This window comes from Hirundo rustica, chromosome 2, assembly GCF_015227805.2.
Source record: "Hirundo rustica isolate bHirRus1 chromosome 2, bHirRus1.pri.v3, whole genome shotgun sequence".
NCBI classification, from domain to species: Eukaryota; Metazoa; Chordata; class Aves; order Passeriformes; family Hirundinidae; genus Hirundo; species Hirundo rustica.
In genome coordinates, this window is record NC_053451.1 from 92,798,762 (window position 1) to 92,812,563 (window position 13,802).

At 43.9% G+C, this 13,802-nt stretch overlaps 1 protein-coding gene across 1 annotated transcript; it reads right to left on the reverse strand.

Annotated features, from left to right (window-relative positions):
- Nucleotides 1–940: 940 nt before the first annotated feature.
- Nucleotides 941–9,224, reverse strand: LOC120748692 (coagulation factor VII). The gene is made up of 8 exons (XM_040055332.1): nucleotides 9,155–9,224; nucleotides 6,855–7,015; nucleotides 6,265–6,289; nucleotides 6,060–6,173; nucleotides 4,969–5,109; nucleotides 2,306–2,412; nucleotides 1,674–1,794; nucleotides 941–1,482 (listed from the first exon to the last, which is right to left on the reverse strand). Exons 1-8 carry the CDS (start codon nucleotides 9,222–9,224, stop codon nucleotides 941–943), a joined length of 1,281 nt encoding a protein of 426 aa, XP_039911266.1.
- Nucleotides 9,225–13,802: the final 4,578 nt, after the last annotated feature.

Sequence of the window (13,802 nt, forward strand, 5' to 3'; positions counted from 1 at the left end):
GCGTCTACCAGAGGGGTAGACAATTATCCTGTTCTGGTTTTAGATCTCAGGATAGAGAGTACAATTGAGATTATACTGGACAACTGATAAGCATTCCCTTTCATTTGTGCTTTTTGTATCGACAAGCATGATACCAAGGCAAAGATGAGATTAAATCAGTGGTATTCTTTACCACTCATAAATATAGAGTTAAATATTGCACTTACTGGGCTTACAGCGATAGTGCTTGGTGCAAGAAGATTTAAATCAAGTTTTCATAGTGGACCTGTAAATATGAAATCAACATTTTCCCAGATTTCTTGTCCTGGAGAGTGTCTGCAGTTCCTCCCCTTCAAATCTTAGTGTTGCCACTGCAACTGTGAGAGAAAGCTGCTCTAACATAAGCTGAAAGAAACACCTTTTCCATTTTTGTTTCTGCTATTTCATCATTATATTACAGGATCCATAGCATAGGAATTTATGAAAGCCAGAAGCACAAATGTTTTCAAAGGAGATAGCACACAATTATGGGCAGCACATTCATTTGTGACTGTTTGATATAATGCAACTTCTGGCTCAGGAAGTCTGTACTTCACTGATTACCAAAAGTTGAGAGAGCAGCTGAAGGAAGGCTTATGGTCTTCATGATGTGTTGCTGACAGTCTTTCTGTCAGCATCTAGCTCTGACCTTTAGCAGAAATGGATGCAGAACAGGAGGGGCATTGTGTCTGATTTGTTATGGTCATTCTCTGTCTGCTTGACAAGATACACATGTTTACAAACAACACAAGAGAGAAGTTATTTTATGTATTCAAGTAGACCTTAGGCTCACTTCAAATTTTTAGTAGCATGGGTATGGCATGTATCAAATATCTAAGATAATGAAGGAATCCTTCAGTGGGAAAATGGTACAGATGGACTGGGGGGCAATAACACGACCTGGAAATGCTGTGGCTCAGCATCATTCGTCCATGTGCTTCCTCAACCAGTCAATGAACTTGGATACTCTTGTGTAAACCCCATAGCTGCCTTCAACAGCACAGCCCTTTCCCCAGCTGACAATCCCAGTCAGAAACCAAGTGTTCTTGTACTGTGTAGCATGAGGACCACCACTGTCTCCCTTGCAGGAGTCCTTAACCCCAGACAGGTCTCCTGCACAGAACATATTCTCTGTAATATTTAAATCGGTCTCCTTTTCACATTCTTGTGTCTTTACACGTGGCAAATCAACTCTCATCAGCACAGAAGAGGTGGCACCTCCATCTATTAGGCGTCCCCATCCACTCACTGTGGAGAACTTGATGGTGGACAGTTCATACACAGCAAACCTTTTCTCAGGCAAACATATTGGCACCACATAGTCGGTGAGATTCACCGGTGTTTCCAGGTTCAAGAGGGCAATATCATTATTGACTTGTCCATTTATGTATTCTTCATGAACGATCATCCTGGTGACTCCACGTTCTTGCTCAGTTTTCTCATCAACATTTATTTTGTGTTCACCTGGGAAAGTTATTAATCACGGGTCACATCAAGTAGCTCCTTGATTCCTTGCAAGTTTGAGGATATAGGGTGTTTCTAGCCTGACACCTCTAAGGACAATTGCCTTGTACTGCCAAAGCCTTCCACTCTGATTTTTTCAGGATGAGGAGGCTGCCACCACCTTGATAAGATGAGGAGGGGAAGATACATACCCAGTCTCACCCGAAGCTGTTTAGGGTGAGTATACTCCAAACAGTGAGCTGCAGTGACCACCCACTTTGGGGAAAGCAGGGTGCCGCCACACTTTTCTTTCTGATCCTGTATTATAAGGGCCTGCCAACATAAAGCAAATTTACGTCTTACATCAAATGTGCTTGACATAAATCTCAGTAGAGATGGATTTCATATTGCTTCTTTCTGTCCCTTTATGCAACTGTGTTTGACAATACCACCCTGACTGTGTGGAGAACTTAGCAGGGGAGGTATTCCTCTGGAAATTTTCTTCATCTTGTAGTATGGACCCTGCATATTATGGCCAGGGTGTATCCCTGGAAACAGCAACTAAAATTCTTACTGGCAGTAAAGTTAAGGACTAAGGGGTCAGGAGATAGAGACAGCTGTGCTACCGCTCTACTCCTGTGAAACCGGGTACTCCAGAACAAAGCTGAGGTGTCTAACTGAAACAGGTGGATCTGCTGGCTATGGATGCAAAAGGAATTTTGTTATCAAGATGTAGCACTTTTTTGAATTTTTAACATCATAGATTTAAAGCAGTGAAATTATTGTAGTGATTCCATAAGGAAATTCTAAAAATAAAAGCAATGAAAGATTTTTGAAAACTCACTTGCCATGGACATTCACCGGGAGGGCAGATTAAACCACCTACTATTCTCCCATGTGCAGTTGAATTTTTTTTTGCCAGCACTGGTATTTTTCCACATGGGTATTTCACTGGAAAAAAAGGAAACAAAAAAACCAAAATCCAAAACAACAAAAGCCAGCAAGTGGGATTTTATAGTACCAAATTCACAACAAAATGTGCAATGTCTTCAGAGAAGCTATGTCAGCTGAAAAACTGATTTCTAATCTAGGAACATGGATTCTCAAAAATAATGTAAAGGAGCTCAGCAGGTACAAAGTCTTTTTTTGTTTGGAAACAGCCAGAAATTCCCTTACAATTAGAGTTGAGGCCCTTAGAGCATCACTGACATAGAGTCACGTACCACAGGTCTTTGCAAACAATAAACCTACTTAAGATACACATCAACACAATGAAGTGGGCTACTGGCTTTAAGTCAATTGTACCAAGGGCACAACATCCATGGCAGGCTGAGACAGAGGCTTAATCGTGGGGTGTACATCTTGCCATCCTTTGTTTGGGCAGAGCCAAAGATGTCCCAAGAGCAGACACTGCCTTCTGGTGTGCCTCTCCCTGACAACCTTATTTGCTTGTGTCCAGAGGATGCTGGATTCTTCCTGACTACACATCTCTCTTCTGCCTGAGCCAGCATGTGAAGACTGGCAATAAAGAGAACCAAATCATGACTGAACTTCCAGCTAAGCTGTAGTGCAGAGGAAATCTTGGTGTTTTCAGTATATCCTTCACCCAACCGAGTTTTCCTGTGAAGGAGAAGATCTACCCTTGGGGGTGCCTGTGTGCCAGATGTCTGTGCTGTAACTGAACACACCATCCCTTCTGTCTGGCAGTCACTTCACTCTGTGGTATCACTCTGTGATAATACTGTGAGGAGGAGTGCTCTTTTTCTACCTCTTTGGGAGCTAGGGTCCTACAGTCTGCTGAGCTGCATGCAGCATCTCCACAGAGCTGCAAGTACTTCAGCTGACATGAAGACAGCATCAAGATTTTACAGGTACACACAAGGTATGGAGAAACAGGACTAGCTTTTTGGTGAAAGATTAAACAGACATAACACGTAACACCCGAAGTCTCTAATGCTGTGCGTAGGGCAACACAAATTTGGCCCATTGTGGGGGACAACAGAGGGACAGTAAGGGGACTGTCAGCCTGGCAGTAACACAGTTTTTTCCACTTGCAACACAGGGTCAGTTCTATGGCTGTCTTTGTCCCCAAGAAGCAAGCAGCAACAAATACATCTTCCTTGCAGGGAAAGATGCACTGGAAAGCCTGTAAGGAACTTTGAATTCTTTGTTCTCAGCTTTTAACAAAGGCAGCTTTCCCATCACATGGTGTTGCAGAATCTGTTAATAAGGGATAAACACATTAGTAGACATTTTTTTCTAATGAAATTGCTGCTGTTGAGAGCTAGGTTGTCATTACCAGCTCTCTGCATGAGTGCTCCATTGAGGTGTGTGTAGAGGGGGCACCACCCCTCAAAATTTCTTTGCATGCACCCTGTGGCTCTGTCCATTATGTTGCTTTGTTCATATCCCCAGGGGTCTCCTTTTCTCACTAACAGAGTAATTCAAGTAGGCATCTGCAAAAGAGTCAGGTGCCAGCTTATGTATTGGCAAAAACATTAACTTGCACTTCCCTAGTCCCAGTTGAAATTTACCTTGCTAAATGAGAGAAATATCTCTCATAGTGTCTATAGGAATACCAAAAGTATATTATTCCTAGCAATTAGGAAAAGAAGAGGGAGGGAAGGAAGGAGGGAAGGAAGGAGGGAAGGAAGGAGGGAAGGAAGGAGGGAAGGAAGGAGGGAAGGAAGGAGGGAAGGAAGGAGGGAAGGAAGGAGGGAAGGAGGGAAGGAAGGAAGGAAGGAAGGAAGGAAGGAAGGAAGGAAGGAAGGAAGGAAGGAAGGAAGGAAGGAAGGAAGGAAGGAAGGAAGGAAGGAAGGAAGGAAGGAAGGAAGGAAGGAAGGAAGGAAGGAAGGAGATTAACTGTTTTCCTTTGGTTTTAATAGGCCTCTTCCTCTCTTGACTCCTGTGCTGAAATAAATATAGTAATAAAATCTAGTCACAATTTCAGATTGGAGAGACAACAGTAAAACAAATCTGCCCCCAAAGTATTTTCCTACTGTGGGTGTAAGCTAATACAAAAAAAGGACTTGTGAGACCCAAAGCCCCTTCCACTCACCAAGTACTCCTTAGCCTGATCCCAAATCCCTGACCACCTGCTGCCCTGCTTTATTTAGATCACCTGTTGAGGAGTGAGGCGCTTGTCTCCACTTCTCTGTTCCTTTCTACTGGACTAATAGTGAGAGACAAAGGAAGAGAAGGATTCAGCTCCCTCCTAGCTCTGAGCAGGTGGGATGATCAAACTTGAATTTCCCACATTCCAGAGGAATGGACCTCTGGGGCCAGGAAGAAATCCAAAGGGATCTCTGCTTGATGATCATGCTGATAACTGCTTTTCTGGGGTGGCTAACTTTTACCAGAAGCCAAATGTACGATTTGGGACTCTGCCCGTGGAGAAGAGGTGGGGAGCTGGTATCTGAGGATACCTTGCATGTCCTGACATGTACATGTTGAAAAATTTTCTTCCAGAGCTGGCTTAGGCTTAGCATCAGGTTGGTAGTGGCTTACCTCGAGGGATGCAGGACATGCCATCACTTGCTAAAGTGTAATCATCATCACAGAAGCACAGTCGTGTTTTGGACTGCTTGTCAGTACAGTACTGTTCACAGCCACCATTATCAAAAATGCACTTCAGTTTGTCAGCCACAGCTGCAGTCAGAGAAAGAGCATTTAGGATTCGAAACTTGGATTTTTGTGCTTAAAAAATTCATACCAATTGCAAGTTACGTTGATAACTTGCAATTGGAATGTTGTCAGGAAATCAAGGCAGGAAAAAGATTTCTGTGATTTATGCAGAGCAACTTCATCAAAAGTGCCTTCCATCAAAAAGCAAATTAGGCCTGGATCTCCAGGGATTGGGGAAGAATAGGCTTTGCTTTAGAAATATATACCTAAAATTAAATCAAACAGCATTTATATGGTACCCAAGCTGTCTCGAGAATGGAGATATTGTAATTGTGCGGGTAACCATCATAAGACATGACTGAAAAATTATAATTCTTTGAAATTTTGCCATTTAGCAGGAGGATGTGCTGGCATGACTCTTGAGACTGCCTGCCTAGACTTGATGAGTGCCTAGCCCTTGTCCAGGCTCTACATGTTCTGGGGATGTAACACTCTGAATATTGAGTGTCCTCTGAAATCAGTGGAAAGGTCTGTATTAAATTAATGAATCACTGGATCATTCCCTTTGGGCTTTGTACTGTGCATATGTAGTGTAATTCTCACATACTGCATGGAGTTTCTAAGTCAAAATAACTTCAGCACTTGAGTAGGAAATAATTCCTCCTTTTCTCTTAGATGATATGCAAATGAAATTCTTCTTTTTTTATCACAAAGTCATTATAGGGCAGTAAGTATCTTGCTGCCTTGCAGTGCCTGACTGCTGTCTGGTTAGATCCATCACGCGACACCGAAAGCCGTAGGAACGCTTGCTGTCACAGGTGGAATGACACAGAATCATAGAATATCCCCAGCTGGGAGGGACCAACGAGGACCGTCAAATCCAAATCCTGAAATATAATGACTGCTACTGTTCATGTCAATGCCTTGCATTTGAATTATTAATGGCATTTTTATTAAGTTATGCCACAGCTGACCTTTTTCACAGCTTTTGCCCTCATATTCGACGGGACAGCGGCAAACGTAATCCTGAAACTGGTCATCACAAATCCCGCCATTCTGACAGGGGTTGGAGGCACACTGGTTAGGGTCTGTAAAACATTCAGTGTCAGTCCAGCTCACGCAAAGAGCTGCAGCAGTGGAAGTGTTCCACAGCTGTTAGAACGTCCCAAATCATCGTACCGGAATAGATGAGCCAGAACTCTTCCTGGAAAAAAAAGATGTGAGATTTAATTAAAGAAGAATCAATGCAAGTCTTACAGCCCTTGTTGCACAGGATGGGTTACAGTCAGTCACAGTGATGCCAGTTCTGTCTTTATAGTTTGTGACAGTTAACATCCATAAAATATTCTATTTTCTAGATTGTACATTATTTTCATATACTAATAGAGAAGGGCCTTGTTTAACACACATAAATTGGTGATACATAAATAAGCTTTGTATGGCTGAGGTGGGATTGACTGAAAAAAATGTTGCGCAATACAATAATTTAAAGTATAGTCAGGGCAGGCATTACTGGAGGTTTGGGGAAATGTCTTAGAGAGTATCCATTTTCCCACCATGCCCTAGATGGTTACTGCTTGGGATTGCCCATGCAGTGTGCCCTCCTGCAACTCATTGCTGCTGTGTACCCCTGTAAATAGAAAAGAAAAATTCAAACAGCAGGACACAAAGTGTTTTTTTAACTCTGGTTGTTTGAAGTATCAAAGCACACCCCTGAGTAGGGAGAGTCCTTATGACAATGAGTGCTCACCCAGCCCTGTGTTACTTACTGTCCTCTCAATATCACCATAAATCTCTCTTGCTTCCTCATAGGAACACTTTTCTTCTATGCATTCTCGCTCTAGTGAGCCCAGTTTTATCTCTTCAAAGAAGCTGTTGGCTCGTCTTTGTCTTTGCAAAACGTTGCTTGCCTCTTCCTGCTTTAGAAAGACTGAAAAACAGCAGCACGTTCTGTTTGTCATACAGCTGCGCTTGCCAGACAGAGAGGATGGGGGGACGATTTCCCCTGAAAGCTTTTCTGCTTCCTGAGCTTTTTCTGAGACACTTTAGAAAAGAGATGGGCAGGTGTGAAAGAGTCTCCATTCTCTGGCTTGCCTCACAGGTAAAGTGACAACGCAGGAATTTTGGAGATCCCGGAGCTTAGGAGAAGATGGCGTGTTACAGCAGTGGGGGGTGTATGTGTGTGTGTTGTATGTCATAGGCATCTTAACATGTGCAGCAGCTTCTTACAGCCATAGCAGCTGGACAGCCTGTGTCACTTTATCTAGCTCTGGTGTGCATGGCACTGGAAAGCTCGTGTCACTTTATCTAGCACTGGTGTACGTGCTAGAAGCTGATTTTTCTGTACTTGATACAGTCAGTCACAGTGACAGGTGGACCCCAGTCATGCCTTCACCCACAGTCACATGTTATTTCCCACCTCTTCAGTTGCTGGACCTGAAGAAGGGATTTATCCCACCACTAGTAGATTACTATTTATGAACCACTGCTTTAATACATTATCTTTAATTTTCTTCTGTGGAAAAGGTTATGTTAATGTACACAGGAAGGCTGCACAATGCTGTCTGTATTTTCTTAGGGAGCCTGTGAATGGCTCCTAGCTCCTGCCATCACCACAGACTACAGCCACAAAGGGATCTTCTTGTGTGTCTCTACCATGCATTGGAATGATACTGGGTACATAGGTTTGGTAGCAGGCATCAGCAGAGCTTGTTTCCTAGAACTGCATCAACTTGCAACTGGCAGAAGTGTGCGCTGGAAACACTAATGTCATTGTCACCATGCTGACCTGCTCCTCAGCCTCAGGATATAAGCACATCACACAGCTGTGCTCTCCCAATATAATTCAGGATGAGGAGCAAGAAGGCTGTGCTGGTGTGTAATTTTGCTTTGTGTACTACACAGAAAAAGTCTTGAAATTATTAATTTTTCTTTTTTTAGTCCTCCTTTATGTCAGTATGAGAGCTTCTGGAGCTTCATGACACTTCAGTGCATTAACTATTTCATTTCTGCTTGTGGGTAGATTTGGGGACTGAGGTTGATGCATATCTCCTGCCTTTCCCCAGGACATTCTCTCCACTAATATACACCCAATCATATATGCTGAGAGGGTTTATTCCAGTCTGAAGTGATGTGAGGTGTCTCCATAAGCATTTGTCTCTAATTCAGGATATTTGCTGAATTACATGCAGAATAGTGGTAATTTTCACTTGTATTTCAAAGTTGCTTAGAAGAATAAAGTATTGTGCACTGAATTTATCCCTGGGTGCTTCAGAAGCATTTGGTCATTATAGGAATATCAGGTGGGTTTTTCTGCCTTGATTTCAGTCAGGCTGTATGCATTTGATATGGCTTTCCTTAAAGGCCTTTAATTAACCTTATACTGCCAATACATGGCACATGTATCAGTGTGTGGGCACAGACTCTGACACAGGAGATGCCTGGGCACATGGCTTGGGATGTCCATCCACTCATTTTGGCATTATCCACTTATTTCTATTGTATCACTTCTGACTTTGGTACCTATTTTTCCACTTTTCCTCACTGCAATAAACAAGACCTAGTCAATGGCTAATGGGGAATCTGAGAGCGCTGGATCTGCTTGATTAATATGGGAGCTGGTTTTTGGACATATACTGAGCAACCGAAGAGCTACCTCTTCTCTGCCTTCTACTGAAACAGGGTGGATCCTCCCTGCTTTAATTGCTCATCAGCTGAATGTCAAGCTATTGACCCTTTGCTTTGAAAAATGTCCCAGTTCTGCTTGAAATAACAATAAATGTCAGTTCCTTTCTTCATGTAGACAGCTGGTGGTTTGCCTGCTGTCTGTGCACCAAGATAACAAAATAATTTAGCAGGCTAGAGGTGCTTTTCCTTAGTTGGCAAAATAAGTACATGGAGCCATCGCTGAGAGTAAATTAGAGCTTTAGAGTAACGCACAGGCACAGCAGGAAACAGGACAAACATGCAACAGTGCTCAAAACTTGCAGTGGAAATCATCTCAGTAACAGGAAAGAGGAAGGAGGTCCATTGCCAGTAAACATAATCACAGCTATATCCTACAACATACCTGCATCCAGAGAAAGAGGGATCGTTAGCAGAAAGCAGAGAAACAGAGCCACGTACTGCCTGGAAATCATGATGAACCCTGTGAGCCAGTGTTCTGGTAGCGTATTGACATTTCAGCAAGGACTGTTTGGCCAAAGGGCTCAGCTTCAAATGCTTGGAGCCAGAGGAGGGGCCAGCAACTCATGGAAACAGCAAAAGATCCTTGACAGCCTGGTGAGCTGAGCAGAAGGGCGCACGCAAATCCTGCAATGTGCCCTTTTCACAGAAGCAGGGAGCTTGGTTTTGAAGTGTGGTCTCCTGACCCGTGCAAAAGCTATGCTTGTTACACAGGCTGCTACCTGGGGCCTGCATTTTCCATTTACCACACCTTTTCTGTGAGAAACATGAATGCTGGGACCCTGAATCCATTGGACAGGCAGTAACTTGGCCACATAGCATCACATGCAGAGAGCAGTGGTGTGTGATTTATCCTGCATCATCATATGGTCTTTCAGTGTTTTGGAGTATGATTGTACCACTGGCATCTATTCCCATTTTTCTATCACCAGTTGAAACTCGGCACTTCTGCTTGAATTTGCTTGAAGACACTAATTAACCAGCAAGAGACATGCTACAGTGGTTCTCTCCATCTTTGTTGCCAGACCCATGTGGCCTGCACAGGTTGTACCAGCTGGAAGTGGCACTGGGCTGATCCATGTTGTAGCTGGATCTGCCAGGGACTTGAGGGGCCACTCTGCAGACAGTGCTTTATCTGGAACATAAACAATCCCTTGATTTAATGGAAATCGATTAATGGCATCAGACTGGAGAGCTGACAACATTCTGGGGGAAATATTTACTTAAGATAGCAGCAAGGTAAAGAGCATGTTTGTCTATGAGAAGTGAAGCATTAGATGAAGGCTGGAGTGGTTTCCACTCTGTTCTCCCCTTCCTGCATGGAAAGGAAGGAGGGTTAGCCCTGCATCTGAATGCTACAGCAAAGGAAATCAACAGCTGGATTTTTACTTTGTGCTTAACGCTCAGCATAACTCCTTGCAGAAGTCGTGATTGCTTAGGAAAGTCAGGCTCCTGGCTGTTGTTTCCATGCAGTCCTGTTTTTAGGGGCAGTACACACAGCTGGATATTCTGCTTTGAAATCACTTTCCCAAGAGGCAGTATCCAGGCACTTCTCTGGATCACAGCCTAGCTAATTCCCAGCAGCCCAGTTCCTGGGATGGCTGGGAACAGAGGGCATGTCCTGTCCCAGGCTGAGGAAGGAAGCCAGTTACTGGAATGCAAAAGAAGTTACAGCAGCCCTCTAGCCCTCTGCTGCTTTTTGGGAACCCTCTCCATACCTCTCAGCCTGCCAACACAGCCCTTAATCCTTGTTGACTATCCTGTGGCAGTGAGTTGAAAATACCAAGCGCATGTTCAGATTAGCAAGACCAAAACTAAGCTTGAAAATTTTTTTCTCTCATCTTCTTGGGAATGATCTAGCCCCATCTATCTGCATAAGCCATGCAGATCAGAGAATGAAGTTCTGCCTTCTCTGCCTGGGGCCAGCCTGAGACTGCACCTATGCCCCCCACTCCCTTTATTTCTCTACACAGGGTGGGCGTCTCCCTGCCAGGGACAGTGGGGTGGCTGCCACTCCACAGTGCCATTGCAGCACCTCTTTGTAATGTGCAGATTGTGTGCATCCTTAGGAGATTGATGCAGTATTTTCCTTTCGCCTTCCTTCCTCTGCTGGCATCCCTTAAACCTGAAAGGTTTTGCTTTTATTTCTTGGGAATACAGCCGAACAATTATTTTCAGAGCCCAGGAAGAAGCCCAAGTGCTGGGAACAAGGGTCAGTTCGTATGGGGACCTTCCTTCTTCCAAGAAAATTAATGCAATTAGTCTCCATCAGGATGAACCTGAGAAGGATCACTGAGGATTCAGCACTTCAGGACTACATTCCAACTCTTTGTTTAAGAACTTTGTACTGACAGATCTCATCACACAGGTGGTGTGACTAATTTCACACTAGCTTCAGCTGGGCCTGTTCATTGCTTAAAGAGCTGGGTTTTTAACAGAGGATTCCCCTTCCTTGCAGTCTTAGACCCAACTATCCTGGTTTCAGCTGACATAGAGGTAATTTTCTTCTCAGAAGCTTGTACAGCACTATGGCTTGGATTCAGTGTGAGGATAAGGATAACACACTGATATTTCAGCTGTTGCTGAGCAGTGCTTCTCCTGTCAGGATCTTTTTAGTGCCTCATCCTCTGCCAGTGTGGAGCTGCACAAAAAGCAATGAGAGAGCAGGGCCAGGACAGGTGACCCAAATTGGCCAAATGGATATCCCATACAATAGTATGTCATGCTTAGTATATAAAGTGAGGGGACTCAGCTGAGAGGGGATGATCACTGCTTGGAAGTAGGATGAGCATTGGTGAGTGGGTGGTGAGCAATTTTATATCACTGAGTATTGTATATCACTGAGTATTGTATATCACTTGTTTCCTCTTGGTTTTTTTCTTTCTCTCTCTGTGTCTCTGCTTTTTATACTACTAATAAGATTACATTTGTATTATTAACAATATTATGTTACTTTGCTTCAATTATTACGCTGTTCTTATTTCAATTCATTTTTCCTGATTCTCCTCCTCATCTCATGGGGAGGTTGGCATTGAGTGAGCAGCTGCCTGGTAATGAGTTGGTGTCTGGGATTAAACCACGACAGTCCCCTTAGTGCTCAACGCAGGGCCTGGAAAGTTGAGATGATGACTGATCTGACCAGAGAGCATTAAAACAAGTTTGTTATAAGCCTTCATTGCATTGGTTTAATAGTCACTGCTCACAATGCTGATTTTTTTTGCCACCAGAGTGGTTGTGCTTGTTCTCAGAGTTGTGTTAGGCAATACCTTACTTGCAGCATTTGTTGCTGCTTTGGTGTCTGTCGCCCTTGGGGCCCGGGCTCTGTTGTATTTCCTCGTATCGGCTTTTGATCTGATAAGAACCGCTGCGAAACAAAGCCGGTGTGCTCTCAGCATCACTGTCCCATTTGTATTTCGGGAGCCATCTACTGGGAACTGTTAATAAACTAGCCACAAACCCCATGACAAGCACTGCCGCTCGAAGGAGGAGGAAACGGATTCAAACTCCAGCAGCAGGCTCTGAAGCTACCCAGATTCTATTCACGAGCATTGGGGCTACTCACACTCCAGCTGATTTTACTTGGAGGGATGTCCAGCACACCTGAAATTGACTGCTCCACTATCTGCCATGGATGGATCCAGAAGCAGGGGAACAGGGTGAAGCTCTGGAACACCTGCACTACGTTGATGATATCATTGTGTGGGGAGATACAGCAGAAGTTTTAGAGAAAGGGAAGAAAATAGTCTAACTTGTTCTGATCGACAGTTTTGCCATAAAACAAAGTAAAGGTCGAGGGACCTGCACAGGGGATGCAGCTTTAGGGAGTACAGCAGTGAGAAGGATGTTGCCACATCACAATGGATGTGATCATAAAATAACGGCAATGTCTCCACCAACTAACAAGATAGAAATAGGAGCTTTCTTAGGTGCTGCAGGTTTCTGGAGAATGCACATTCCAAACTGATTGTCAGCCCGCTCAAGTGTCCAGGAAGAATTATTTAAACTGGGGCCCTGAGAAGCAAGCCTTTGGACAAGTCAAGCAAGAGATATTCATGCCCTGGTCCTTGAGCCAGTCTGAACAGGGCAAGATGTAAAGAAGGTGCTTTTACACCACATACAGGGGAGACATCCTACCTGGAGCCTCTGGCAGAAAGTACCAGAAGAGATTCAAAATTGATCAATATGGAGTCACATTAACTCCAGAGGACCGAAAGCCCACCATACTGTAACTGATGAAGTGCTACTGGCAGTTTATGAAGGTGTTCAAGCGGCTTTGGAAGTGATTGGTACTGAAGCACAGCTCCTCCTGGCACCCTGGTTACTCGTGCTGCATTGGGTGTTTGAAGGAAAGGTCCCCTCTTCATATCATGCAACTGATGGTGGCACAGTGATGATGCAATCAGGACTGGTTTCAACATGCAACAATCCAACACCATGTGCCTTCTTTCCTGCCCTGAAAAATTGTTATGAAAGACAAGGAGTGCGGTCATGGATTGAATGAATCCAGTGGACTTTTATAAGGATGACCTATAGACTTAGAGAATGGTATCCCTGTGTATATGCATCAAAAGACGGAAAAGGTCATGGGGTATTTGGAAGTGTGGGACCTGGCATGACACAAGTGGTATGGAATAAGGGTTGGATACTGTTCTGGTTTCAGCTGGGACAGAGGTGATTTTGTTTTTCAAGGCAATGCTGGGATTTTGCATTCGGTATGAGAATAATGATAACACACTGACTTTTTGGCTGTTGCTCAGTAGTGCTTACCCTAAGTGAGGGACTTTGAGTTTCATGCTCTGCCAGTGAGGAGCTGCACCAGAAGCCATAAAGATGTATGGCAAAGACAGATAACCTAAACTGGCCAAAGGGATATTCCTTTCTTAGAAGTCATGCCCAGTATATAAACTGGAAGGGGATGATTGCTGCTCAGGTCTGGGCTGGGCACTGGTCATCAGATGCTGAACAATTGTATAGTCATTACTTGTCCTTTCTTGGTTTGGGTGTTGGGGTTTTTTGGGTGTTTTTGGTTGGTT

Excerpts from the sequence above, each read along its gene's own strand:
- LOC120748692 (XM_040055332.1), bottom strand. The coding sequence starts at position 9,224 with ATGATTTCCAGGCAGTACGTGGCTCTGTTTCTCTGCTTTCTGCTAACG. Across the intron at positions 5,110-6,059 it reads GGGCAAAAGCTGTGAAAAAG|CTGTGGCTGACAAACTGAAG; the intron begins GTCAGCTGTGGC and ends CTCTGACTGCAG. Across the intron at positions 2,413-4,968 it reads CATGTCCTGCATCCCTCGAG|TGAAATACCCATGTGGAAAA; the intron begins GTAAGCCACTAC and ends CTTTTTTTCCAG.